This window comes from Apodemus sylvaticus, chromosome 10 (genome assembly GCF_947179515.1).
Source record: "Apodemus sylvaticus chromosome 10, mApoSyl1.1, whole genome shotgun sequence".
Classification (NCBI taxonomy): Eukaryota; Metazoa; Chordata; class Mammalia; order Rodentia; family Muridae; genus Apodemus; species Apodemus sylvaticus.
The window spans coordinates 18,810,250-18,837,501 of NC_067481.1; the positions used below are offsets into that span (position 1 = coordinate 18,810,250).

The 27,252-nt window shown below is 52.3% G+C and overlaps 1 protein-coding gene across 1 annotated transcript; it reads right to left on the minus strand.

The window, feature by feature from the left end:
- Positions 1-847: 847 nt before the first annotated feature.
- Crhr1 (corticotropin releasing hormone receptor 1) lies at positions 848-27,252 on the minus strand. Its single transcript, XM_052194596.1, has 14 exons — positions 27,238-27,252; positions 27,029-27,121; positions 21,769-21,856; positions 15,536-15,655; positions 11,186-11,271; positions 6,084-6,190; positions 5,262-5,382; positions 4,920-5,073; positions 4,656-4,716; positions 2,156-2,228; positions 1,793-1,878; positions 1,473-1,608; positions 1,271-1,312; positions 848-988 (listed from the first exon to the last, which is right to left on the minus strand). Exons 1-14 carry the CDS (start codon positions 27,250-27,252, stop codon positions 848-850), a joined length of 1,323 nt encoding a protein of 440 aa, XP_052050556.1.

Consider the following 27,252-nt stretch of genomic DNA (forward strand, 5'->3'; position numbering starts at 1 on the left):
CACTTGAGTACAGAGGCCCTTTCTCCCTTCACCCAGCTCACGAGGTCAGCCACTGAAGCCAGTGGCCTGGGTACCCAGCGGCCACTTCTTCCTCAGAGGCTGGGCCTACTCTGATTCTCTTACAGGCTGCCCAGTCCTCTTCCTGACTCCCATCTTCTCACAGGTGGGAGGATTTGGGGGGGGGCGCGAGGGGACTGTTGCTGTCAGTGGATAAAGTGACAGAAAGCTGTTTGGCCTGCAGAACAGTAAAAGTCTAAAGGTGCAAGGTGGCACAGCAGCAAGGCAGGGCTTTCTAGTGGCAGCGCCACAGCACTGGTGACATTCTGGTGGCTCGAGTGGCTTCTAGGGATGCGGGGATGCGGAGTGTGGTCTGATGACGTTTCCAGATTTCTAAAGCTATCCCCAGGTCTCCTGACTGGATCACGTGGCGTTGGTTCTCGGTAGCATCCCAAGGCGCTGCTAACACTCAGAGGCTTTACAGTCTCAGAAGAGAGTTTCCCATGATGCCCGGGGCTAACAAGTGGCCTCCCAACCGCTGCTGAAGACTACAGATCTTCAGTGAGCTGCTCTGGGAAAAGGCAGCTCTCACCGGGCCCATTAAACTTCCCCAGGGTTTCTAGCCCCCAGTGTCCATTTCAACTTCCCAGGGAGAGGGCAGCAGGGAGCCAGATGTCGCGGGCACAACCCAGTGCTATGCGCTATTGTCCATGGCTGGGCAGGCTATCAGGTCTGCAGCCCAGGGTAGGAATGGGAAGGCCGCCTGCCTCTGCAGACAGGCTCACTAGTGAGCCTGCCTCATTTCCCCCCGCCTCAGGTCTTGGGGCCTGTCTGCCCCGTGGCCTGAGGCTCACACCGCTGTGGACTGCTTGATGCTGTGAAAACTGACTCTGGTGGGGGAGGTGGGGATAGACATGGCACGAGCCACGCGGGCTCTGATGGAGTGCTTGTCCTGCCACCGACGCCACCTCTTCCGGACGGCAGAGCGGACCTGCGGACACAAGATTACACTTCAGAGCTCAGGCTCAGGACACCCCTCTCACCCTCCCCACCCCCGCATCCTCTAGGCTGCTGCAGGCGCCTACCAGGTGTGGTGACAGGTTCTACAGTAGGTGGTGACATTCACATAATTACTTCTATTGGTTTGCTATTGGTTGAGCCAGTTTTCCCAAATGAGGAAGGGATACCTTTCCCCCCAGTCTAATAGAGGTGCCATCTTGCTTTGCCATACAGAATCCCTAAGGCAGAGACCCTATCTTCTAGCCATCCTTACCTCACTGTTCAGAAAACAGTAGAACACAGACACGAAGAAGCCCTGAGGAAGAAGGGAGTCTGAGGTGAGTGGAGTCCTACCAGCCTAGGTTGCTCCAGTCCTATTCTGCCTCTGCCATAACAGTCCCCACCCAAAAGTCCCATAATAGTGCAAACCCGGCTCCCCAGAGTTCGGTGGCAAGGCTCTGGAAGGATGGAGGTACCTGAAAGGACTCCAGGAAAGAGTTGAAGTAGATGAAGACAACCCTGGAGGCCTCGTCCTCTCCAGGGTTGACGAAGAACAACATGTAGGTGATACCCAGGAGGGGCAGGAGCACCAGAGTGGCCTTCACAGCCTTCCTAGGGTGGGACAGAGGCCGGAGTCACAGGCTACCCAGGAGGGGTGGGGCTGTGCTAGCTCGGGGGAGAGTGATGGGTTTGGGAGATCTTCTCAGGCACGTCTGGGCAAGGTGGATCTGTGGTTTCGGGGTTGACTGACTGGCTTGGAAGAGATCTGGAACCTCTGCTCCTGGGGAGCAGGTACCTGTACTGAATAGTCTCAGATGTGGTGGACGCCCGGAGTTTGGTCATGAGGATGCGGACAATGTTGAAGAGGAAGATAAAGTTGATCTGTAATTGGAACACACCAGAAGGAGTGGGGATGGGGATGGGTAGCAGGGACATATGGAGGCAATGGGTGGGGTGGATGGGACCAGCCCTTGGTATTCCCGCTGCCGCCCTCCCACATCCACACACACTCTCTCCCTCTCCCTCCTTCTCTCAATATCTACAAACTCTTGGCCCAGGTGCCCTCTCTGGAGCCACCTAGGTGACCCTTGCTGTCCATGGTAGACAGACTGTCCCACCCCATGCTGGCCTGCCTTCTGCTACCTCCCAAGGCTCTTACCAGCAGGACAAGGATCATGGGGCCCTGGTAGATGTAGTCAGTGTATACTCCAGGACGTTTGCCAAACCAGCACCTAGGAGACCGCAGAGGGAAAGGGAAAGGAGGGGGTCAACAGAGTCCTTTCAGTGGTATAGTGCTTGAACGTAGGGCAGGGTCATCGCCAGTGGTCAGGAAAGGACACCCCAACGTCCAAGAAAGCCAAGTCAACTGACTTTCCTTCAGTGCCTCAGTGATCCTGTCTGCAAAGTGGGTGTTATCTTCTGCTGTAGGAGGCAAAGCTGGAGCAAGCTGTGTGGAGGGAGGGCCCATGAAGGCCCGATTGTGACAGCCACCATCCTTATCCATGAAGTTGTGACTGCTTGTAAGGACCCCACAAGATGGGACTGGTTGTTGTCATTCCTTCCATAGAAAGGGGAAGTAGGGTGGGAGGGTCAATGGACCCTTGCCTGAGATTCCAGCCATCTCTGTCTACAACTCTAGGTGCCCATGGCACATGGCCTCGTGGTCTCAGGAGATGCTTGTAGAGTTAACCCGAGGTTAACTATATGGAGGTTAACTCCATTCATATAGCGATAGGGAAGTCTTTATCCATGCTGTGGGGAGACTTTCTAGTGGTGCGGCTTCTTTGAGTAGCCAATGTGCCTGTAAATAACCCCTTACCTCGGCCCTGTAAGCGTTCCCTGTAAACTCATTGGTTCCCTCATCTGGACTTTGGTTAATTGCACCTGAGTCTGTGGTTGGGTCCCTATAAGGAAGGGGTAGCTCCTTGCTTGCGTTTCCCAGAGAAAGAATTCTCCAAACAGCAATCCAAAAACAGCCTGAAGCCTGGCACAGCACCGTGTTGTCCGGTGTCCACCGAAGGACTCTGGCAGGGGCAATGGCTGCGCATGCTCACTGACTCTGGCAGTGGCAATGTCTGCGCATGCTCACTGCCCCGTCAACAGGGATCCCAGTAGCAGTTTCTGCGGGACTCTGTCGGAGTGCAGCCCATGCAGGCAAGGTTTCACAACTAGCACCAATTGCAAGATGTAGGCCTGCTTTGCAGTCCTCCCGAGCTGCCCTTTGTTCGGCAAGCTCCTGGGAGTCGGTAGGGACAAGGCAAATCGGAAGTCCCACGTTCTTATGGGTATATAGACTTGCAATGGATGCTGTAAACCAGAATGTGAAGTTAGCATATGTGACCTCCTGGATGAAATTTCAAGGCTTTTTGTTTTTGTTTTCTAAACATCACTCAGGTTATACACCACTGTTTGTGGACTCAGGCTGCTCGGCTCATCTTCCCCGCCCCTTCTGCTGCACTGTCTGCATTTGTCCACCAGATGGGGCTTCAGGGCTTCTCACGCCTAACCTTACAGCCTCCTTCCTGCGGCAGGGTAGAAGCAGGCTCGTTTCTGAGGTTTCCTTCCCTGCCTATCTCTTGCCTTCTCCTGTCTCTCCCCCCTGTTCCTCCTGTCCCGTCTCTTCTATTCAAAATCTCATATCCTACAAAGCACTGGCATCCCCATCCAGGAATGCCCAAGAAGATAGCCCCCTCCCGCAGGGATACCGCACACCCACGTCAGCGAGTTAACTCCCTGCAGCCTACCCTGCTGCAGGCACAAACACCCCAGCCTGAGGCAGAAGGAACAACTTTCACAAATGTGGATAACACTCCCCCAGGCTTCTCCTGCAGCCCAGTGAGGGGAGGGGAGAGCCTGTCAGTGTGAACCCCCAGTCAGCCAGCTGGGAGTGGGAATGCTTAAGTATGACTCCGGGACTGGCCTCTGTCTTGCCCGGCTCCTCCCACCTTCTTGGTCTTTCTGCGGAGTTCTCAATCTTAGCTCAATCTGGGTGTCACAGCCCTGTCACCCAGGCCACACCTCAATCTGATAGCACGGAGCCCTGGACTATAGACCTTTCTAGAACTTCCCATATGATCTTTGTGAGGAAGGCCCCCACGAGCAAGGCTTCAGATCCAACTGGAAGAGTCTTTGAAACCACCTGGACCAGTTTCCACAAAAAACAAACAAAAACAAAAAAACAGTAGAATCTTATTGTAAAATACACCTTGATGTTAACAAACATTTATGCAGCATTTACTGGGTGGCAGGCGCTATTCTGGGCTTAGTGAGCACTGATGCCCTTCATTTCCACTACAGCCTTGAGGTAGTAAATAAAACGAGGATGCCCATTTCATGGGCAAGGAAACTGAGGCCTGCTGTGACAATGAGTTTCGAGGTCACACATAGCTACTTGGTGATGGCACAATTCAGAACCTGGGTTGTGTGGCTTCGGGCATTACTCTCCTTAAAACTCCAGACAGATAACAGGCTGGGACCCTGGCTGTCTAGTGTCACCTCCCTGCAAGAGCACTGGAAAGGATCCTAGAATTGAGGTCAGTGCTCAGCTCCGCCTTTGTTGATGCTGAAGCCACTGTCTTTACTGGAGAGACAATGGCGGAATTCCCCTCGGGAGTGTGCCGTAGAGCCAGGCTCTGATCTGACCCCACAGGGCGACTTACTTTTCATTGTCGTAGTAAAGCTTCCCAATGGCCCACGCCACAATGATGGGGAAAGGCACACCTGAGGGAGAGAACGGCTGTCACAGGAGGACCCCAGGGCAGCCAGGGGCCTGCAGCAGAGCAAGGATTCATGGCAGTTGAGCTCTGATGCTTCACAGCAACCCCACTACTCTCATCCCTAAGAAGGGTGCACATCCCACCCTCTGACCCGGCTGGCCCGCATCCCCAGTGAGGAGAGGCGGGGGCAGGGCTGGCCCAGCTCACCCCAGCCGATGCAGATGAACATCCACTTGCGCAGACGGTCGGTGGAGTACGTGAGCACAATGGCTGTGTGCAGGTAGCAACCCTCACCGAACATCCAGAAGAAGTTGGTTACATGGAAGTAGTTGTAGGCGGCTGTCACCAGCCTGCACCAGGCCTGCCCCAACCAGAGATGCCATGAGCCAGGGGGTGTCCAGGGACACCCAGCGTCCAACCCTCAGGTTCCCTGGGGTCCTATTCCTGTTCTGTGGGTACCCAGGTCTGGCCCTTCTACAGGGTATCCCCACTCTAGCTCCTCTGACCTGGGCGTGGCCGGCCTTTTCTGCTTCCCTAGCTGGCACGTACCACGTTGCTCTGGTGGACCTCAGGGCTTACGGTGAGCTGGACCACAAACCACGTGGCGTTGCGCAGGATGAAAGCCGAGATGAGGTTCCAGTGGATGATGTTTCTCAGGCACCGGATGCTCCTGGGGCAGCGGGAGAGGGCAGGTGGCCATAGCAACGGGAGGAGAGAGAGGATGAGGGCAGGTGCCAGCCTCACTCCAGTCCAGACGCAGGAATGGAGGGTCTGAACCTTGGAGTGAGCAAGGCTGACGGGTTGGCCTGAACTCCACTGGCCCTGTCCTATTGGGGGACACCAAGACATCTGCTCCGGGAAGAGCCTGGTGTGGTCAGGAATCCCCCTCCTTTCCCACACCCCAGGATTAAAAAGCAGAGTGCTTACAAACAGGAGAAACCTCCAGCAGTAAGCCCTGTCTTGGCTTTTAGCTTCTGGTGCTTACCTATCACTCGGGCCATGGCACATTTGAACTTGTGACATGGATGTCCCCCCCCCCCCCGACAAAACCCTCACCTCTAGGGGTCTCCCTGCCTTATAACCCCAAGATGGATACAGAGCGGCTTTAGGCATTGGTCCCAGGAGAGCCTGGGCTTTCCTTCTCCCTACTCTACTTCCCCCAGTGGCTGCTGGGAGAACGGACAGGCATGGCTCTGCAGAGGTCCGGAGAGACCTGAGCGTCACATAGATGATACTTGTCTATTCAAATGAGAGGCAGGTTACCCCCTGGTCAGCGCCCCTACCCCGTAGCTGTGCCTATGTCTTACCCACCTCCCCACATACACTCAGGGGCCCAGGGGTTGGCAGGAGGCAGTGCCTACGCCTTCTCACCTGAGCCGCAAGAAGAGGACAAAGGCCACCAGGAGGGCCACCAGGGAGATGCAGTGGCCCAGGTAGTTGATGATGATGGCAATGTGGTAGTGCACTTTGCTCTTCTTCTGAGGCAGGAGAGAGGGCAGAGGTGAGCCTCCTGCACAGCTGCACCTCTGTACCCACTGAACTAAACAGCTCTGAGAGGACAGCACCAGGGAGGGGTGCTGGAGAAGAGTGGGTAACAGTAACAGGGTTTGCCCTGCTCCAGGGTGACCCTGTGAGTCACGTGCTACCTTGGAGTAACACCACCTGCTTGGACCAGTCTCTCAATCTGGTCTGTCATGTATTGCAGCCAGATATGAACTGAAGCTGTACCTATGTCACACAGTTCTCCAATGTCACATTAACACTGTACACACTCACAACACACTCCAGTGGCCACAGATGCCCATGTCTCATTCCATCCTGACACCACAGGCTCCGGTGGGTACAGAGACCCCAGCCCTCCAGGATTTCACTTCTCATTCACTTCTGAACTGAGTTCCCATCCTCCTGGTCACACCCGAGTCTGGCTGAATGAGGACCAGGGTTTGGATCCCTGACACCCCCATGAAATCTGGGTGTGGCTGAGGGGGATCTGTAACCTTAACACAGAGGATCCAAGACAGGTGGATCCCTGCATCACTGGCCTGCCAGCCCAGCAACACTGTCAGCTTCAGCTTAGTGAAGAGATGCCGGTCTCAACAACTGAGGTGGAAAACCATTACAGAAAACACCCTACATCCACCTCTGACCTCCACAGATATACATGGATGCGTGTTCTCCACATGCATATATGAACACATGCATGTACCACACACAAACCCCGAAAGAAGAAAGCACAGATTCCTTGTTCCCAGAGCCTTTCCCTCATCCCGGGCCCAGAGCCTGCCCCAAGTGAACACTGTCTCTCCGTTTCTTCCCTCCGCCCCTGCCTCCTCCAGATGCTAACCCCCCTCTTTCTGGATTAAACTCAGGGTCCTGAGCAGACTAGGCAAGTACTCTGCCTACTGTGAACTACATCCTCAGCCATTACATTCATTTATCCAGTGTGTGTGTGTGTGTGTGTGTGTCATGGCATGCGTGTGGAGGTTAGGGACAACTTGCACAAGCCAAGTCTCTCCCTCCACCAGGTGATCCTTGGGATTAATTAAACTCGGTTTGGCACACGCCTTCATCCACTGAGCCATCTCTCTGGCCCCTACCTTTCTTAATTATTCAATTATGAATACGTGATAGGAGCTACAGGCGCAAGCCTTCCCACTTAAGAGTTTTCCTCGTCTTAAAGCTTCAAAGCGGTCCCGTGGGAAAAGCTGGAAAAGCATCTGTAACTTCCTTTGCAGGAAAAAGAAACCCAGAGGTGCGTGGACTTGCTCAAGATTGCTAAGTTCAGCTTAAAGCATCTCTTACCTCTACGAGAAGCTTGGCAAGGTATTGATGCTACAAATGGGTCATAACTCCATAGGGGACCAGCCGGGACCCAGTGCTCAGCTCTTAGCAGATCCCCAGTGCAAAACTCCCATTCACCCTTTCCTGGCCCCAAGAAGGCAGAGCCCCAGATTAGCAGCTCATGCAGCTGGAGCCCTGGGACCCCAAGATGGTGAACAGAGACGGCAGGGAGGCAAGGGGCAGGGGCGTCCAATCTGACCTACAAACACTGAGGGTCTCTAAGGGGCTGCAGCAGATGCCAGGATCCTACCAGAGGCTCCAGACAGACATGCACAATGCAAAGCCTGTCTGGAATCAACACTTGATTTCCTTTTATTAAATTTTCCACACTTCCATGCAGAGAAGCCCCTGGGTAATAACAGCATCTGTGGAGCTGAGCGGCTGCCGTGCCCCAGCGTTCTCTTCGGGTCTAGGAGGGGGTTGGGGGGAGGATCTTGCTGGCCTTTACCCTGGCTCCTCTGTCAGAGGGAAGCTGGATAGTTTTGAGAGGACCTACTGTGTGCTGGGTCCCATACCATCGTCCTCAGTGAAGTCTCTGAGGCTGGTCCCACAACCTTGTTTTCTGGTTGGAAAGGCCACACAGTTGATCCAAGCTGTACAGTTAGCAACCAGAACCTGGACCAGCCTGGCTTTTAGGATTCTCTTCTCCTTCCATCCATAGGATATTTGGGGGGGGGGAGGACAAGCAGGGATTGGGGGTTAGGCACTCTGGGTAGGGGGTGTCTCTTCTCTGCTGTGTTTAAGATCTTGGTGGAGGGACTTCTGCATTGAGAGTGTGTCTCACTAGTATTTTTCTTCACAAACTCTGGAATGGGAAAACAAAGCCCAAAACCACAGGGGCAAAGACACAGCTGGGTCAAGATCCGGGTTCTGCTCGACCTGTGGGCCTGATGCAATCCAAAGACCAGAGCACCAAGACGGCAGCGTCACAGAGAGAGCCACTGTCACCCCGAGATGCGGCAACTGCTGTAGATATGAATGTGTTCCTGGAGTTTAAAGGCTGGAGACGTGGTGCCTGGTACAGAGCTGTTGGATGTGGGGCCTCTCAGCCAAGTGGGGGGCCTCACTGCAGGATCCGGTTCCTTCTAAAGGGATGTATGGCCCATCTGCTTTCTCTCGTCCTTGCTTTGCCTTCTGTCATGAGATGACACAGCAGCAAAGCCTCTGCAAGATACTATCCCTTCAGCTTTGATCATCTCAGCTTCCAGGACCAAAAGCCAAACATTTCTATTCATTATACATGACCTACAAGCTGGGATGTGGCTCAGTTGATACAATGCTTGCCTACTTTGTGTGAGGCCTTGGGATTCTTAGCAATCCATAACACAGGAGGCGCTGCCGGGGTCTGTGAGCCCAGATCTCGGGAGGCAGAGGCAGGAGGATTGGGAGCTCAAGTTTTAAAAAAATATTTAGATTTATTTGTTTTATCTTCATGTGCATGAGTGTTTGGAATGGACCCTGGATGTGAGCAAGGGGCACGTGTTTTTGACTGCTGAGCCATCTCTCCAGTCACTCGTATAGATCTGAAGTTTGAGGTCAGCTTGGACCGCATGTGACCTCGTCTCAAAAATGAAAAAGACTCAACCTCAAGTATTCTGTTACAGTAACAAAACCAGATCAAAACAGCTGCCAGCACTCTGAGAAATGAATGATCCAGGGACACCAGGGAGGACTGCAGGTGACACTGAGAAAGTTCCACCCACGGCCAGAGCTCTGGCCAGCACTGTCTGAAAAGACACCCAGCAGCACTCCCCCAAGGAAAAACTAGCAACACCCAAAGATGTTCTCAATGGGACTTGGAGGGACCAGCCAGGGACATCCCAAGAGACAGCCAATGACCTCTCCAGTCTCCCTGATGTCAGTGACACCCTCACACATTCTGACTTCCTGGGGACAAGTCACTAAGAACTGCAGAAGCCAACAGGATGCCCAAAGCACAGGAAGACAAGGCCAGCCCCGGGAAGCTTGGCCAGTGTCCTTTCCTGGTCCGGTCTGGAGACCTGAGCTCCACAGGCTCCTTGAGGAGCGGTGTCATCGAGTGGGATGCTGGAGAGGAACCACTCTGCTGTGCCCTCAGGACCAGACTCTAACAAGCAGTTTCTGCTGAACCGATTCTGGCCAGATTGGAAGATACCATCTTTCCCCAAAGGCCAGTGCCATCAGACCTGTTTGGATGCCTGGCCAGGACGAAAGCACTGAGTTCCTTCTAGTGGCCTGCCTGTGTCACCCTCATCCCTGACCACCATACCTGTGGCTTTTCCAGCCCATCTGGCTTCCTGCGTGCATCTTTTACTCCTCTGTGGGTGATCAGTTCCTCCTGTTCACAAAGTGTGGCCCTTGAACCAAGAGCATCAGAGCCCTGGAGTTTTCAGGCATCTTAAGAAAGGCAGTCTTGAGACCCAGCCCAGTCACACAGAATTAGAATCTTATCTTTAGTAAGAAGCCAAGAGGTTCTGGGACATCTCAACATTTTAGCAGCCCATTCCAATCACCACTCCACCCACTTCAAGCCCTGGCTGTTCAGGAGGCTGTGTGTGAACGAGTGTTCTGGGTGAGATTAAGCAGGTCTGGAAATCTCAGGATGGGATGGAGGGTCTCCAAGTTCCTTTCTAATTCAGACCTTTCAGAGGATGGAATTTCCAGGATCTCCTGGACCAGTCTGTCTTCCTCACTCCTAAGGCACCTGGCAGCCTGGAGTGGTTTTATTTCTAATCCTCTGCCTTTTGTTCATTTGTTCTGCCAGCCCATTCCCACCCTCCTTAGATGGGGCAAGGGGGACTGAGCATGAGAGGCAGTGATAGAAGGACCCAGATGTTCATGCACCTGTCAAGCATCATTTGTAGAAGATTCTTTGTGATGCTGCTGTCTGTAAAAACCAAAGACAGAATGAAGACTGGCCCACTAAGTTATGACACATCTGGACTGTGGATACGATGCAAGGCTAACGAAAATGAAGAGGCTCACTCTAAACTGACATGGGACAGTCTCTAGGATAGATGGCCACGGAAGACGCAGGCCTCGAGTAGTTTGACAGGTGACGTCTCAGTAAGGCCAAGAACATCACACAGAGACACGCTGACTCGAACACGCAGAACATGTGAGCAACTGGCTAGGGGTGGCCACAGGAGGAATGCTTCTCCATGTTTTCCCATTTGGACCTTTTAAATTTTGCATTCTGAGTAAGCAACAGCTGCTCAAAGCCACTGAAGTTTTGCAAAGCACCTCTGGGGCTTTTTGAAACTGCATCAGTGCTCCACTTCCAGCCTTGGCTCTGACACAGGCCCCATTGCTGGACCTTACTGTTATTCTCAGGTGTCTGTGGATCCAGCTACGTTGGGCTCGGCTGTGCCCCTGGCCCTGTGCCACACCCAGAGCAAGCAGCCAAAGACAAGTGTGGGAGGAAGGGAGAGAGGGAAAGAGATGTGGGGAAGGGAAGGGAGGAAGGAAGAGGGCCAGGACTGGATTTGCTACACTATTCATATTCAGAGGGCCCACTAGCTTCTGTAGGACAGAGTCCCAACACCGGCTTCTAGAAAGTTCCCCAGGCCCCAACTGCCCATGTGGTGACACCCCCAACCCCTGCTTCTGCTGGTGGCCCTAGCCTGCCCCTCAGGGTGGCAGCCTAACCTCACCTCTTCGTTGAGAATCTCCTGGCACTCAGAATAATTCACACGGGCTGCCCAGCTGCCATTGGCCAGACACTCCCGGTAGCCATTGTCTGGGAAAAGAAGAAAACCCACGTTAGAAGAGACATCTGTCTGTCCACACATCTGAGCTAGCTCAGGGCCTGCCAGCTGGGAACCCTGGAATTGAACTGGGAGGGGGGCTCCTGTTTACCCCATGCCCTACCTCTTTCTTTCTCTGTATCACAGAGGTTTACATCTGTACGCTACAAGCTGTCCACGGGGCCTTGGCTCTGCCAGCCCAAACTGGCCCGATCCTGCTAGGGCTGCCTCCCAAAACTCTCTCCAGTGGTAAATTTCCTGGTTGCTACTCTTCCAAGATGTTCTTGTTCGGGGTCCTTCATGATGACAGAGAATGACCCACCCTGTGACTTGAGATACACTGGCCAGCAGGAAGTGGAGGTGTAAGCATTAGGACAGAGGCAGTGACTCTGTGAGTTCCAGACCAGCCAGAGCTACATAGTGAAACTACCTTTAAAAAAAAGATGCATGGCTGGGCGGGACCTGGAGGATGGGCAGATACATAGCACTACTTACTGCCTGCTCACTTGGGTGGCTTAAACGATGGGTCCCCTTGTGTTTGTCTCTCTGTGTGGAATTCTCACACTGGAACGTTTCCCATAGGGTCAGACTTACAGAGGTCCCAACATTACCATTTCTCCACAGCATGCCCTATGTCGGAGGCCTCACAGGGGAGGCCTTTTGGGCAGATGTCAGGGGTGTCCTGGGGATGGCACCGAGTGGGTCTCATGTGTCACATAGCTCACTACTAGGCCTGCTGCTTCTGCTGTTTTTGGCCTGGGATGTGACATTAGAAAAGAGGTCAGAGAGTGGCTACAAGGGTAGGAAATCCTGTGTCTGTCAGACTGGAGGAGGTTTGGAGGGGCCTTAGCTTTAGGGCCTTGGGAGGTGCAAGGTTAACCAAAGAGCCTCTTTTATCCATTTCCTGCATAGCCCTGTGGGTAGCAGAGCTGGGGAATCTATCAGGGAGGTAGACCAGGAGTCTCCCACACCCTCTCTGGCATCAATACTGTTAACCACACTTCCTTGGCTCTCACTCCAGCTCTGGGTCATCTCGACTGTAGACTTTCTTCCTACAGTCTGTTCTGTGGCTCCAGCTGACCCACAGGTTGGAAGAGGGCAGGACAAGCTGCCAGAGTCCCAAGCCCTGGGCTTGGGGCCCAACAGGGGCTAAAGGCATATAGCTCAGCGGTGACTGAGCAGTGCCTCTCAGCCCCTCCATTCTTTTCTAAAGGTGAAGATGCTCCAGGTGGTGCCTAAGGCCCATCATCAGCCTGGGGGCTGCCTCTCTGCAGCATCAGGACCAGAGGTAGATGCACAGTGAGAAGCCAGGGGGAGTTAAAGCTGCCCAAACAGAAGGAGCTGGCTTGACTTCCCAACCTAAAAGGTTGCGGCCTCCTCCTCTCTAACCCGAGAAACTGCTCTGGCTGCAGCTAGCTGATGGAGAAAATTATCTTTATGGATTTTCCTAGCTCTGCTTGGCCTCACCGTGAGCAAATCGGAGTCCGGTGCAAAGCTATGATCTGGATAGAGTCAGCAATGAGGCCAAAGGCTCTCCACTGGTCTTAAATAAGAGCTGATCCCCAAGGGGCTCACAATGGGGATGCTCTGGGATTCCGGCGGGGATAGGAGGCCGAGAACAAGCACACAGTATGGGGAGGACGTGCCTGGCATCAACCAGAGGCTGCTTAGAATGTCAGCAGAGAAAGGGGCTATGGCAGGGATGGGGGCGGGGAGAGCAAAAGGCAGAGAGACTCAGCACACAGCAGGGCTCAGAACAGGGCCCCTCGAGCCACAGGGTCTGGGTGCAAACGCTGGCACTACCCTTACAACCTGTGTGACCTTGGGTGAGTCACTTGGTCGCTCAGCCTCCCTGACTTGAGACAGAGCCATCTTGAAGATCCCCTCGCCTCTTTGGGTTAGTGCTTTCAGTTAACAGTCGGAACTGTCCAGGCATTGGTGTCGGCCCTATGTCTATTATTGTTGTCTCTGAGCTGTTTTTATATAACCTTACATAACAGAACGCATCGTTTGTCTCTATCCAAGGGGTGCAGGTAGAGATTTAAGTCTTCTTTGTTCAACAGCTTCCTCACTCCCCCACCCCCCACCTAAGGTAGGCGTCTGGAGCTGGCCCACAGGATGGACAGACCATCAGAGGCAGTAGGCTTTGGCCCAGAGGGACGAACTGACCCTGAAGGAAAACAAGCCTGGCCCACAGGGGCTTGTTACCAGGGAGGAGCCAACCTCCTGGTCCAATTGCTGAGCTGAGCAGTCCTCCTAGAGGATCATGGGAAAATGGATATTTTTGGAAATGTTTCCCATCCCTCTGAAGATCTGATGCCGCAGGAGGGAGACCGGTAAGGAGCAGCTTGGAAGTCCTAGCAGCACCTCATCAGCAAATGAGTTAATTAGAAGCTAATGATTAGGAGCAGCTCTGCCCCTTCCTGGCACCTTCCTGGGTGCACTCCCACTGTCGGCGCCAGGGGCACCTGCCTGGGGCGTCTGGCAGCCCATGCCAGGGAAACCAACATCTCAACTTTCTTCTTGGAACTACTGGGTGATCAAGGGAACCCAGAGTGTACCTCACCACACCCCCAACCATCTTGCAGATAGCAAAACAAAGGTCCAGAGATGGCTCCAAACCAAGGACTCTTCAAGTATGGGCAGACAGAGGTGGGCTGGAGTGCAGGGTGCCTGACTCCTATTAAAGGCAGGGCCCATGTGTACTATAGCAATAAAGCACTTGCAGGAATGTGTCCAGTAAACCTTGGTAATCTGAACCGAGGGTACCCATAGAGGATGGCTGGGACTGGCTGCAAAAGTAGGCAGGCCGTAACCACAGACAGCCTCGTAGACTTGAGTCAGGCCATGGTGAGGCGCAGAAAGGTGTAACAGAAATGAGTGAGCTGTCACGGGAGCAGACTGGGCACACTAGGGCTTAGCCTGGAGTGACTGAGACTGCGCAGTAGGCAGGAAGAGAGAGATGAGTGCCAAGCAGGCCCTGGTGCTGCAGTGAAGGGAGAGAGACTTTCCGGGGAGCTTGGCTGTGCCAGCATGAGCTGCCAGTGTACTGGGACAAGGTGTGGGCTGGTATGCAAAGAGCAACATGCAGGCCTTAGGACCCTGGGTTTTGACTCCACCTTCAGGTACTGTGACCCTGATTGAGTTATCCATCGATCCATGCCTCGGTTTCCTCTTTACAAAACAACATGCCCAGTTTGGAACTGGCCAACTATGTGCCACAAAGTCTCCTCTTTGACCTCTGACCTTTACTTTTTCTTACCTGGCCTTTCCGCCTTAGACCCCAAACCAAGTCTAGTATTTCTTCTCTTTTCTCTCATGACCTTCCCGTGGCCACCACCTCAAATCCTCTGTCTATATTCCTAATCTTACCCTCTTCAGCCATCTAGTAAATGAAGGAGGGGCGGGAGGAGAGGTTTGGGAGTTTGGAGTGGGAAGAGGTCACCTAAACCTCAGATGAGGAAGCCTGAGGACCACAAGGATGGAGAATGTCCTGAGGTGACCCAGTGAGGCTCGACATGGGCCACCTGGTCTCTGGTCCCTTTTGGCACCTGTTTGGACCTGCCACACCTTCAGGACTCACACAGGGGCTCCTAGCCTCGGGGAGCCAGAACCCAACCTCCTTTGTATAGTCCAGGGCCCCTGGGCTCCATCTGTCTTTTCTCGTGGTAGCAGGGACCTGAGTCATTGGCAGGAGAAAGCAAATTAATTCTGAGGGTGGCAGATGCTATAGCACGGAGCTGCAAAGCCCAGAATGAAGGCTGGGCCTCAGGAGGAAGGTGTTTACAGGGGGATCCAGTATCTGCCCCGTCCACGGGTCAGTCCTGCCCCACCCCCCACTACAGCTGTGGGCCAGGGATACTTGGATACAAGTCACTTTCTATCGTGGACTGGGCACTCAAGGGGCCCTGTCTCCATGGAAATTCCTTGCCCTATTAGGACAATGACCCACCTATCTCAGGAGTGGCTGAGGCACAACGGGACTAACCAGAAGCTTGTCAACCACAAGAAGAAAGGGCCAGGCAGACCTGCATATTCCAGCTTCACCCCTGTTGGCTGGTGATGTGGGCAAGTTTCCTAACTTCTCTGAGTCCTTGTGCCTTTGGTTATATAGAAGGTGTTTTCTCTGCAAGAATCAGCAGGAGCGAGCAGAGAGCAGGGCTGGCCCGAGGAGAGGTGCTGACTCTTCTTCCTTCCACGTCCAACCTGCCATCCCTCCCTCAGCCCCAGCAGCCCACCCTCTCCCTTCTTCCTTACTTGTGGTGTTGTAGCGGACACCGTAGAAAAAGGCAGGGCAGGGTCGAACCACCAACTGTCCCGCAGGGCTCCTGGGCCAGCAGGTGCCAATGAGGTCCACGGAGGCATTGCACTGCAGGCCTAGGGGCAGAGACAGCTAGTGAGGAGAAGAGAAGTGGGGTCCCAGGCAGACAGACACCTCTCTAGGGTTCTGCCCATCCTCAGCCCTAGTAAAGACAGGAAATGCAAAGCCTCAGCGTAGATAGGAGCCCAGCCTTCACAGGAATGTGAATGTGAATGTAGCCTACTACAGTGCCTGGGAGGCTGAGTTCCCCGGCTTCAGATCTCCTGCTGTCGGTGAGGACACTTTCCTCACAGGGGCTCTGGCATTCACCCAGCATGGTGGAGGTCAGTATGCTGTCAGGTGTCCAGGGAGTGAAATGACTAACATACCTTCTGCCAATGACAGCACCTGCCTCTCTCCTTACTTTTAACAGTTCTTACATACACTTCTGGAAGGCCAGAGGCAGGAAGGACCTAAGGCCAGCTAGCACCATTTGATGTCAAGACCAGCTAGAGCAGTGAGGCTCTGCCTGGAGGCGTCTCCCACTGGAAGCATCATCCCCCAATCTCTCCCGGGAACTCTGACTCCGCCCATTGACCATCCAGGGACGAGCAGGGTAAATTTTGAACCCTAAGTTTCTGAGGCCAGCCAGGAGCTTCCACTGCTCCACACAGGTCTCTGGCCGGCATCTGCCTTTTGCAATATCTGGCTGGTGCTCCCTTCTTTCTGCGCCATGTTCCTTGCGCCGGTCCCCGACGCTCATAGAAAGCTTCTGAAGTGACAAAGGGGATATAAGCGACCTTTATATTAAAAGCCCAGAAAATCCTGGAGCATGAAAGTCTCTGAAAAGCTGCAAGACTGGAGAAGAGAGGTGGAATGAACGGGGTAGGCAACAAAGACACCAGCTTCTTCCAGAGAGCCTAACCGGGACCTGTGGGTGGGCAGTGTGGGAGAGGGCGGAGTCAAGCGTATGGGGGCCAATCAGGAGCTGCGGCTGGGCTCCACTGATGCACTAAGCTGCTGAACTTGCACTAGGGTTTCAGTCCGGCTCTGGGAGCTCCAGGGTACCGGGAAAGGGAAAGGAAAAGAGGGCACGGACCCAGCAGGGAGCAGGCAGCACATCGGGGTCTCAGACAGCGCTGCCCAGCGTGCCTCCAGTCCCGGGACCACCTCTCCGGGGTCCCCACTGTCCAGTAACCTTCAGCCTGACCAGCGTTTGCAGCTCACCCTGTGGACCTGGGGAAGCAGTAGACGGACAGGGCCTCCAAAGAGGACCATAGATAAGACATGGGGATCAGCGTGACTGTTACCAGGCATTGTGAAGGGTGCTTTGCCATGCCCCCAGTTTGGAGTGTGTTAGGGAGACTGGGAGAAAGAGGATAGAGGATATACTAAGGCTAAAGCGCTGAAGGGCAGAGGAAATACCCGGAGAAGCAGGTGCAGAGGCCGATATCAGAGCATAGGAATTCTCATGTCCTGGCCTGACGCACCCAAGGATCTCAAAGGCTGCTGGAGCTTGAATTATTTTAAAATTTTAATCTCTCTCTGTGTCTCTCTGTTTCTCTGACTCTGTCTGTCTCTGTCTCCACCTTCCTCCCACCCCCCCCCCCTCCATCACACACTCATGTATACACACACAGACACACACAGAGAGAAACACGCCACCATGGTTCATACGGAGAAGACAACTTGGGAGAATCAATTTTCTCTTACCATGTTGGTCGTTGTGTATGGAACTCAAGTGCTCAGGTGTGGCGGCAAGCGCTTTAGCTCACTGAGCCACCTCAGCCAACCCGACGCTTGGATGTTTAGGCCAATGACCTCTACAGGTACAACTGCCTCAAATAAACACCCTCCCCTCCCCTCCCCTCCCTTCCCCTCCCTTCCCCTCCCCTCCCTTCCCTTCCCCTCCCTTCCCCTCCCCTCCCCTCCCTTCCCCTCCTCTTCTCTCCTTTTGGGTGGGAGGTGGTATTACCCTAACTTGTCATCATTTTGAGATGAGAAGCAGTTTGGATCAGGCCAAGCCAACCTCCTAGCTAATCAGGCTGACCAGCCTGTGGCAGCAAAGGTGAGCTGTGGTAAGGGCGCTAACCCATCCTATAGCCAGCCACCTACCTACGAGCCCCTTCCTGGTCAGCTGCCGAATGGACAGGGGAGAACACGGGGGGGGGGGGCGCTTTTAAAATGATTCTTATTTTCACCGGGTATATTTTGGTCATATTTTCCCCTCCCCCCAACTCCTTCCAGATCCTCCACCCTCCCTCCCCTCTTTCATGCTCTTTCCCTCTCTTAACAAAAACACAACAAACAAAATTCAAATACTTAACTTACCCAAGAAATGTTGTGAACTGGGGACAGAAAAATGAATAAGATAGATGCCCGGCCCTGAGGGGGCTTTCAACTCTACTGGGAGAGACAGTGGGTGAGCAAGCGTGTGCTATCCAGTGGGAAATACTACAAATAGTGTACAGAGATGAAGACGGACTAGGCGCTACTTTTATTTGGTATTTCTCTAAAACACTAAGTTTAATCACAGACTTGGAAGGAGGGAGTCACGTGCCTACATGGAGGAGAGGGAGCAGCCAGTACGAAGGTCCCAAGGAGGTGTTTGCTGAGGTATCTGGGGTTGTCACTTGTCACTGGATCACTCAGTTAACAGATAAGAACTCTTTCAAGGGTGGCCTAGTTACGGCTTGTGTACAGTTGGACACTGATTTCTTCTGTTAAATTGGCCACACAGCTCCCTCCCTATCAAGATCAGTGCCCAAGGGTGTTCCCAGGACCCTTTCACTGTCGGTAATGCTCCTGCCCAGGTGGGAGGGGGTCTCCCATCACGTGCTTCTGGACGAATCACAAAGGGTGTGAGAATCTGCCATCCCCCTGCAGTTGGGAAGTCCATTTACCCATCTGGCTTGAGATGGAGAGAGGAACTCTGGGGCTGCTGGGGAGCAGCCGGGTGCCTGTGGGCACCCGAGACAGGCACTGTGGGTGACATGGCATAGAGAGAGGCACACAGGCATTCAGACAGGCTCGTCACCTTGAGTTAAGATGTAAAGAAAGGCAGGGCAAAGATAGGTGTCTTGAAGTAGGTGGGTTTCTGAGTTCGAGGCCAGCCTGGTCTATAGAGCAAGTTCCAAGACAGTCAGGGCTACGCAGAGAAACCCTTTCTCAAAATATGAAAAAGGAAAAAACAAAAGGTATCACTAGGGACACACCAGGAGAGTAGGTAGGAGCCCATGAGAATCCTGTTTTGTGGCTCTGAACACTCTTGAGTTTTACACTTAATACCTAGTAGAGGTCCAAGCACATAGTAGGTGCTGAGGAAACTATATGGCTATATGAAAGCTCAGTACGTGTAGGGAAAACTTCAGGGTGACACTGCTTCTTTAAGTACTTGCATACACTGGGCCATGAGTCTGACAAATCTTTTAAGTGACCACATAATGTACAAAATCTGAAACCAGTGTCCAGTTAGCTCAGCTCTTGAGGCCAGTGCTTGGTAATTGTGTGCTCTGGTGAGTGACTCAACCTCTTGAAGTCTAAGATTTCCTTAAAGCAGAAACAAAAATCCTCGCTGACTCCACTGTGATGACTGAATGAGGCTGAGCCCTTAGAGCGGAACCCAACACAAGTGGACATCCACACACAATAGCTATTATTACAATAGTTGTGAGTCATTGCCACCTTAACAACAGGAAGAGGAGCTGGTGACCCCAGGTCCTTGTGAGCTCTGATTCTACTTGTCTGTGATGTTATTCATCTGTAATTCTATTTCTTCCTGGCACAGACATACTCATGCCATGATTTTATAAGGAGCCAATTCTGTAATCTGTCACATGACGGGGCCTTGGCCATGGGAACCTCACCTCTCCTTGCTTTCTGGCACGAAGCGTGTGCAAGGCCCCCAAAGGTTTCAGCACAGTGCCAGCCACTCCGGCCAGACATCCGTCCATCTGTCCCGGGCCCTTCGCCCCACCCTCACCATCTGTCTCTGCCAATACCCATCGGTCTGGATTGGTCTTGGCATCAGATGACAAATGGCTGTATCGGAGGCCGTGGTGAGGGTGATGGATTGCATCCTATGAGGCCAGGCAGGCTGGGATGGGGGTGGGGCGTCCAGTACAAATCACGGAGGAATGAACACCATTCATCACAGCCTGCTGCCACCAAGGACAGGTGACACCTGTGTGGCTCCAGGGTGTCATTTCTCTTGAACACAAGCAAGTTAATGGAGCCTGACCTGGCCTGGGGTAGAGAGGAAAGATGGGGTCCTTTCCTCCGGGTACCCTCCTGCCCTCCCTCCCTCCCTCCCTTCCTCCCTCCCTCCCTCCCTCCCTCACTCTCCCGGCTCTTCTTGGCTACAACTGCCTACAGACTGAGAATAAATACTCTTTCTGCTCAATTCAGCCAGTGGGTAGTCCAAGGCCGAGAGGATTAGTGCCTCTCTAATCCTGGTGAGTTCTCCTGCCAAACTTAACCAGTGGTGTCCAACTACTGATTGCTCGGTCTCCAAGTTCACTTAAAAAAAAACAAAACAACCCTCTCCTTCAGAACGGCTTCTTAGATCTGCCCTGCCCCCGTTCTAGCCTCCTGACACCGCCTTTGTAGTAACCAAGCAATTGGTAGCACGTGCTTTCTCTTCTTCCTCCCAGTTTTCTTTGTTTTGTTTTGGTTTTTTGTTTTTCGAGACAGGGTTTCTCTGTGTAGCCCTGGCTGTCCTAGAACTCACTCTGTAGACCAGGCTAGCCTCGAACTCAGAAATCCACCTGCCTCTGCCTCCCAAATGCTGGGATTACAGGCGTGCGCCACCACCGCCTGGCCTCCTCCCTATACTGTTAAGTGCTTTAAAAAGCCACCGATGGTTGTTCCCAGTAGCTATCACTCTACAGTTTGTGGGACAGAGCCTCGAGAGTCAGTGCACTCAACCTCATGGATTCCCCCTCCCTCCATTTGGGCAAAGGAAGGTCCAGAGAAGTCTAGGGCATGGTCTTCCTCTGGGTACCAATCCTGAGCCCCACAGTTTGGGGTGTGAGTGAGCCCAGCTAGGAGCCAGTACCGGACACCGTTGGTACTGCAGGTCCGGCCGCACTCCCTTCCTTCCTCCACCTCTGTGAGGGAACAGAGGGCCTTGTAAACGCTTCTCTCAGTTGCAAAAGCCTCCTCTCCCTTCAGGCTCAGCTTTAGAAATGAATTCCTCTGGCCTCATTTATATTCTTGAGTCCGTTCCTCCACTGGCTGCTATTCTGCCCTCTGGCTCTCAGCCCTGGGGACTTGGGTGAGACTGGGAGACCCTCTTGGCATCTCTGGTGACTTACACACACAGGATCAGTGGTGGCGCATGCCTTTAATCCCAGCACTTGGGAGGCAGAGGCAAGCAGATTTCTGAGTTCGAGGCCAGCCTGGTCTACAAAGTGAGTTCAAAACAGCCAGGGCTACACAGAGAAACCCTGTCTCGGAAAAAAAAAAAAGGAAAAAGAAAAAAAAAAGAAGAACAAAAAAGATTCTCCATTGCATCCTGTCTGGCATCCGCCAACCCAGGGGCCATGCCAGAATGAGAGGAGGCTTGGCCGCGGGGTTCAGAAGATCTAGATTTGGGTCCAGACCCTGCTATTACTGATAGTGACATCCTGGGAGATTTGTGAGACTCGTGCATGCCTTAGTTTCCCCCATCAGGCTTTTAGTTCACTGGGGATAAAACAACTGCACAGAAGCCCTTCGCCAGTGGCTACGCCGCAGGCCCTGGTGCATTCATCTAGCATTTTCTATTGGGCAGGTATGGCGAACCTAGAGGGAGCCAGGTTGCCTCTGCCACCCGAGTTTCTGCACTTAGTGTTTCTCTGTGCCTCAGTTGCCTGAGGTGTCAAGTGGGTGACATCTTGAAGCTCTTGTGCTGGCAGCATGTAGCTCTACACTCCAGTTCATTTAGCCACAGCCGCCGCCTTTGTCCTCTGCCAATGTCCCCAACTCGCAGCCCAGTAGCAAGGCCTGCAGGGCCCTCCCCTGTTGACCATGGGTGGGCGAGCATTTAGCACATTTGTCTCCTGTGCCCACAGCCAAGGCTGGGAGCTAACCTCAGTCCTCATCCACTCACTGACTCCAGATCCAGATCTTTTTCCACACAGACTGTGCCAAGGAAGGAGGCCCTGTGAGAATCTGGCATCCTGAGAGGTAAGGGGCAGGGGCCACTCACCAGAGACATTGCTGGCCAGAGACTGGCTCTCACAGTGCTGATCCTGGAGGGATGTGGAGACCGGGTTCAGTCCCAGAAGGAGAAGGGCCTGTGGGGATGCAGGACACTGTTAGGAGAGTGCTCAGCAGTCTGACCTGATGATTCCTGCCCCCCTTCCTCTGCCCAGCATCCTACCCTTTCCCAGTCTCCTGGTGCCCTCCGTAATGTCTGAAGCTACCCGGTTCACAGAGGGCTGGGAACGGAAGCTGGTGTTTGTCTCTGGCCATCTCCTCATGTCCAACCAGGACCCTACAAAGGCATGTACACACATTCGCTCCCAACCTTCTACCTCCCCTTCCTCAGGCGTCAAACTCCTCTGACTTACTGTGATATCTAGGATGGCATAAATCCCCCTGGGGCCAGCATGGGTATGGCTATTATAGATGGAGAAACTGAGGCACTGAAGAAATGATCTGGGAAGAGTCTAGGGAAGGCCTACCCCACTGAGAGCTTTATGTCACTCTGACTACAGGAGCACAGCTCTTTTGGGATGGGCGCGGCATGGCCCTGTGACTGGAAGGCAGGCTGTCTCTTTGAATGGACACCCCCAACCATGATGATACTTTCTTGGGCTACTGCAGTCTCTAAGGTTAGAATCTGGGTGGGTGGGCTGTATGACCAATCTGGGCCACAGTGTCTGCACGCTTAAGCAAGTTCATCTCTCCCCTGTGTTTGAGAACATGTACCGTGCTCGCATTTGGCAACTAAGTTAAGGAATGATGTTGTGTTGTGGCTGTACCATAGGTGCTCAAAGAGGACATACAGATTGACTTGAACTCAGTGGTTGTTATCTGGCCTAGTGAGATGGAGGTAGGGGTCAGAGCTGTGTCTATTGGGGGCGTCCCGAAGCATGCGGGGTTTGGAGAGGGGCACTACCACATACATGCATCTTCTCCTTCACAGAGGGAGAAGAATCCCTAGGTTGGATGGCAACCGTGTACTGTTCTTCACACAGCATTTCATTCTCTCCTGGACTCCTAGGCTTGAGAGAATTATCAACAAGGACCAGTACACCCAGCTGAAGCCAAACGGAGCTCTAGTTTCTTTAATTTGATTGTGGTTGGTCAAAGCTTGATGATCTCAGTCTCTCTCTCTCTCTCTCTCTCTCTCTCTCTCTCTCTCTCTCTCTCTCTCTTTCTCTCTCTCTCTGTCCATTTGTCCATCCATCTCCCTTCAGAAGCTAGTTTTCTATGTCACCTTGTAGGAAGGTCCCCTATCTCCTCCCATTCAGCAATCCCCAAGCCTCAGACATATTCACTCCTCTCTTCTGTCAGATGTTGACGACAAAGGCAGTCTCTGCTGCCTCTTTCCCACCGTGCATCTGTATACCTGACCAGAGCTTAGACCTAGCCCCACCCCCAAGGATCACCTCTAATTCTGGTGACTTCCAGAGCCACATTGTCCCCTTGGTGTCTGCCCAAGTCTTTAGTGGGCTATGTATAATTTATTCCCTCACCTCAAGCATCCTCCCTCCGTCTCGCACGCCCTAGGGTTCTTTTTGCTGACACAAGCTTCAAATTCCTTAATCGTCCCAGTGCCACCATCCTGTGCAGGTCCAGGAGCTGCCCTGCCACCTGCCAGGGGGACAGTAAACTCACTCCAGGGTTTTGGCAGTGGTTAGGATAAGGCCATTTGTTGCCCTGGCCCCAAGCAACTTCCTACACTTCGTTAATCAGTAATTAAGTTTCAGTCTCCAGAGAGGTGATGAAGTGTCATTAGCCTCATTTTCCAAATGCAAAGGCAGACGTGGAGAGAAGAGGAAGCCACGGGGCTAGCGGGTGGCTCTTGACAGCTAAGCAGAGGGCAGTGTCCTCTTGACAAAGCTACACAGCATTCACTTAGAATCAGCAGGGACCCTGCTCTGTGCTCTCTCCAGAGATGGGTAATGGCGGCTGGGGGAGAGAGGTTCCTGATAGAAAATCCTGCTCTCCTTCACTCCTTAACACATACAATCAACCAACCAATCAACAGTCCATCAATCAGTCAATCAATCTCATTTCAGCCACAGGCAAGTCAAGTAAACTTCGAACCCTATTGGAATATATTAATCCACTGCCTGACTCCTACCCCCGATTTAATACTTAGAACATGCCTCCATCTTTCAGTCCCCCCTTGAAGACACATCATACCCCATTCCTACCTACTTACCCTGCACCCTCTCTTGCCACATAGCCTCTCTTGTTCTGGTCCGCCTTTGCCCACACAGTCTGTGTCTCTTCTAACCTCATCCAGCACTTGGTGACTCAGCTGTCCTTAGCACTTCTAGCAAGTGACTCAGTATACCCTTTGGGTGTGCCCTTGGTATGCCCCCATACCCTGCTCGTGTTAGGGATGTTCCCAGTGGAGGCCTTGGGGTAGTCGGGAGTGTGTGAAAGCCAGCTCATTACTGCACACACTCAACCCAGCTCTAATTAGAGGAGGAATTCGAGGACCGGAAGCTCATATTCACACATCTTAATGTCCTGGAATTCATTAGAGCAGAAACACAGATTTGTTGTGGGGGGAAAAAAGGACTAAATGCCACGGGGCAAAGGGCTCAGCTGACCTTGAACCCTGTTGCTTGTCTGTCTGTCTGTCTGTCTGTCTGTCTTGGATCTGCTTGGTCATAGAGCTGTTTTCTGCTCACTGAGGACCTGCGCTGCATTATGCAAAGGCAAACACTTCTTAAAATTCCTAAGCTGGTCTTTCCTCTCCCAAAAGGTCAGCTCTGTGGCAGAATCTTTACCTGCTCCCCTCCTGCTCTGTGGAGATTTTTAAAAGCTTCCAGCTAATTCTGAAATCCTACTTCCATAAACGGCCCAGTGTCTCCGTCTTGCAGACTGTGGGTCTTTTAGATTGTCACCTCTATTTCCTCTCTCCATCAACAGGAGAAGGCTCTGCTGGTGGCCAAAGGCTCCCAAACTTTCCAGGCTAATGTGTTCCTCTTAATGAAGATTTATTTGTTTGTTTGAAGCCAGGTTCTCTAAGTAGTCAAGGCTGGCTCCAGACTCAAAATCCCCGTGTCTCAGTCTCCCAAGCTCAAAACTTAAAAGTGTGTACTACCATGACCAGCTAAAACTGGGCATTTTTGTTTGTTTGTTTGTTTTTGTTTTTGTTTTGAGACAGGGTTTCTTTGTGCAGCCCTGGCTGTCTTGTAACTTGCTTTGCAGACCAGGCTGGCCTCAAACTCACAGACATCCTCCTGTTTCTGTCTCTGAAGTGCACCACCATACCTAGAAAAACTGGGAATTCTTAATCTGGGCTCTACAAATACACTGGGGGTGGTGGGCAATATGAATAACCTGTAATTAATTGTGGATTTTTAAAAAATTAGATATCTTCTTATTTACATTTCAAATACTATCCCCTTTCCTCATTTTCCCTCCAGAAACACCCATCCCATCCCTCCTCCCCCTGCTCACTAACCCACCCACTCCTGCTTCCCTGTCCTGGCATTCCCCTACCCTGGGTCCCTTCACAGGACCAAGGGCCTCTCCTTTCATTGATGTCTGGCCAGGCCATCCTCTGCTACTCATGTGGATGGAGCCATGGGTCCCTCCATGTGTACTCTTTGGCTGGTGGTTTAGTCCCTGGGAGCTCTGAGGGTATGGTTGGTTCATATTGCTGTTCCTCCTATGGGCTGCAAACTCCTTCAGCTCCTTGGGTCCTTTCTCTAGCTCCTCCACTGGGGACCCTGTGCTCACATCAATGGTTGGCTGAGAGCATCCCCCTCTGTATTTGTCAGGCACTGGCAGGGCCTCTCAGGAGACAGCTATATCAGGCTCCTGTCAGCAAGCACTTGTTGGTATCCACAATAGTGTCAGGGTTTGGTGACTGTATATGGGATGAATCCCCAGGGGCAGTTTCTGGATGGCCTTTCCTTCAGTCTCTGCTCCACACTTTGTCTCTGTATTTCCTCCCATGGTATTTTGTACCCTATCTAAGAAGGACCAAAGTATCCACACTTTGGTCTTCTTTCTTAAGCTTCATGTGGTCTGTGAATTATATCTTGGGTATTCCAAGCTTCTGGGCTAATATCCATTTATCAGGGAGTACATACTATGTGTGTTCTTTTGTGATTAGGTTACCTCACTAAGGATATTTTTCTAGTTCCATCCACTTGCCTAAGAATTTCATGAATTCATTGTTTTTAATAGCTGAGTAGTACTCCTTTTTATAAATGTACCACATTTTCTGTATCCATTCCTCTGTTGAGGGGCATATGGGTTCTTTCCAGCTCCTAGCTATTATAAATAAGGCTGCTATGAACATAGTGGAACATGTGTCCTTATTACATGTTGGAGCATCTTCTGGGTATATACCCAGGAATGTATAGCTGGGTCCTCAGCTATGTCCAATTTTCTGATGCACCACCATACTGATTTCCAGAGTGGTTTTACCAGCTCGCAATCCCACCAGCAAAGGACGAGTGTTCCTCTTTCTTCACATCCTCTCCAGCAGTGGAATGGTTTTAAAAAATAGTTGATTTTTGTTTTATTTCGTTTTGTTTTTTAATCTCTATTTCTCAGGAAAGTTTGTCACTGCCTCTCCTTCACAACAAGGCCCAGGCCTCCACACAACCTGATCTGGGCCTTCTTATGTCAGAACAAAGTACATTTAGCCTGAGGACCACCACTCCCTTTGTGCACTGGAAACTGGCTGTGTGTTCAGAGACGCTTTTTAAACTTTGTGCAGTGTGTATGTGTATATGTGTGTGTGTGTGTGTGTTCATGAATGTGTTTTGTGTGTATGTGTGTGTGTCTGTGAGTTGCATGAACATGAGTGTGTGTGCAGCACATGAAAGTGGAGTTTAGAGGAGGATGTCAGACACTGTCCTCTATTTCTCTCTCCCTTATTTCTCTGAGAAATGTCCATGACTGAGAAGCATACCTGTTTAGTGAGGCTGGCTGCCCAGTGAGTTCCTGGGTTCAGTCTCCTAATGCTGGGGTTGCAAGCATGTGCAGTCATGTGCAATATTTTATGAAGGTATCGGGGTTCAAACTCAGGTCCTCATGCTTATGTAATAAGAAAGCTCTTTTACATACAGAATCATCTCCCAGGCCCCCACAACTAGCTTTGAAAAAAAAAACAAAACAAGTTTTCAGCATCTCATGAAACGTTGTTTTCTTTTCTTTTTCAATATTTTTTTTGTTAATTTTACATCCCAACCGCATTTTACATCCCCCTCCTTCCTCCCCTCCCAGTCCTGTCCTTACAAATCCCTCCCCTTTTACCCCCTCACCTTCTCCTCAAGGTTACCACTCCACCCTGGGTCATCTAGTCCCAGCAGGACTAGACACATCCTCTCCTGCTGAGGCCTAACCAGGCAGTCGAGCTACAGGAAGTGAATCCAATGGCAGGCCAGAGTCAGAGACAGCCCCTGCACCCATTGTTAGGAGACCCACATGAAGACCAAGCTGCACATCTGCTACAAATGTGTAGGGGACCTACCTCCAACTCCTGCAT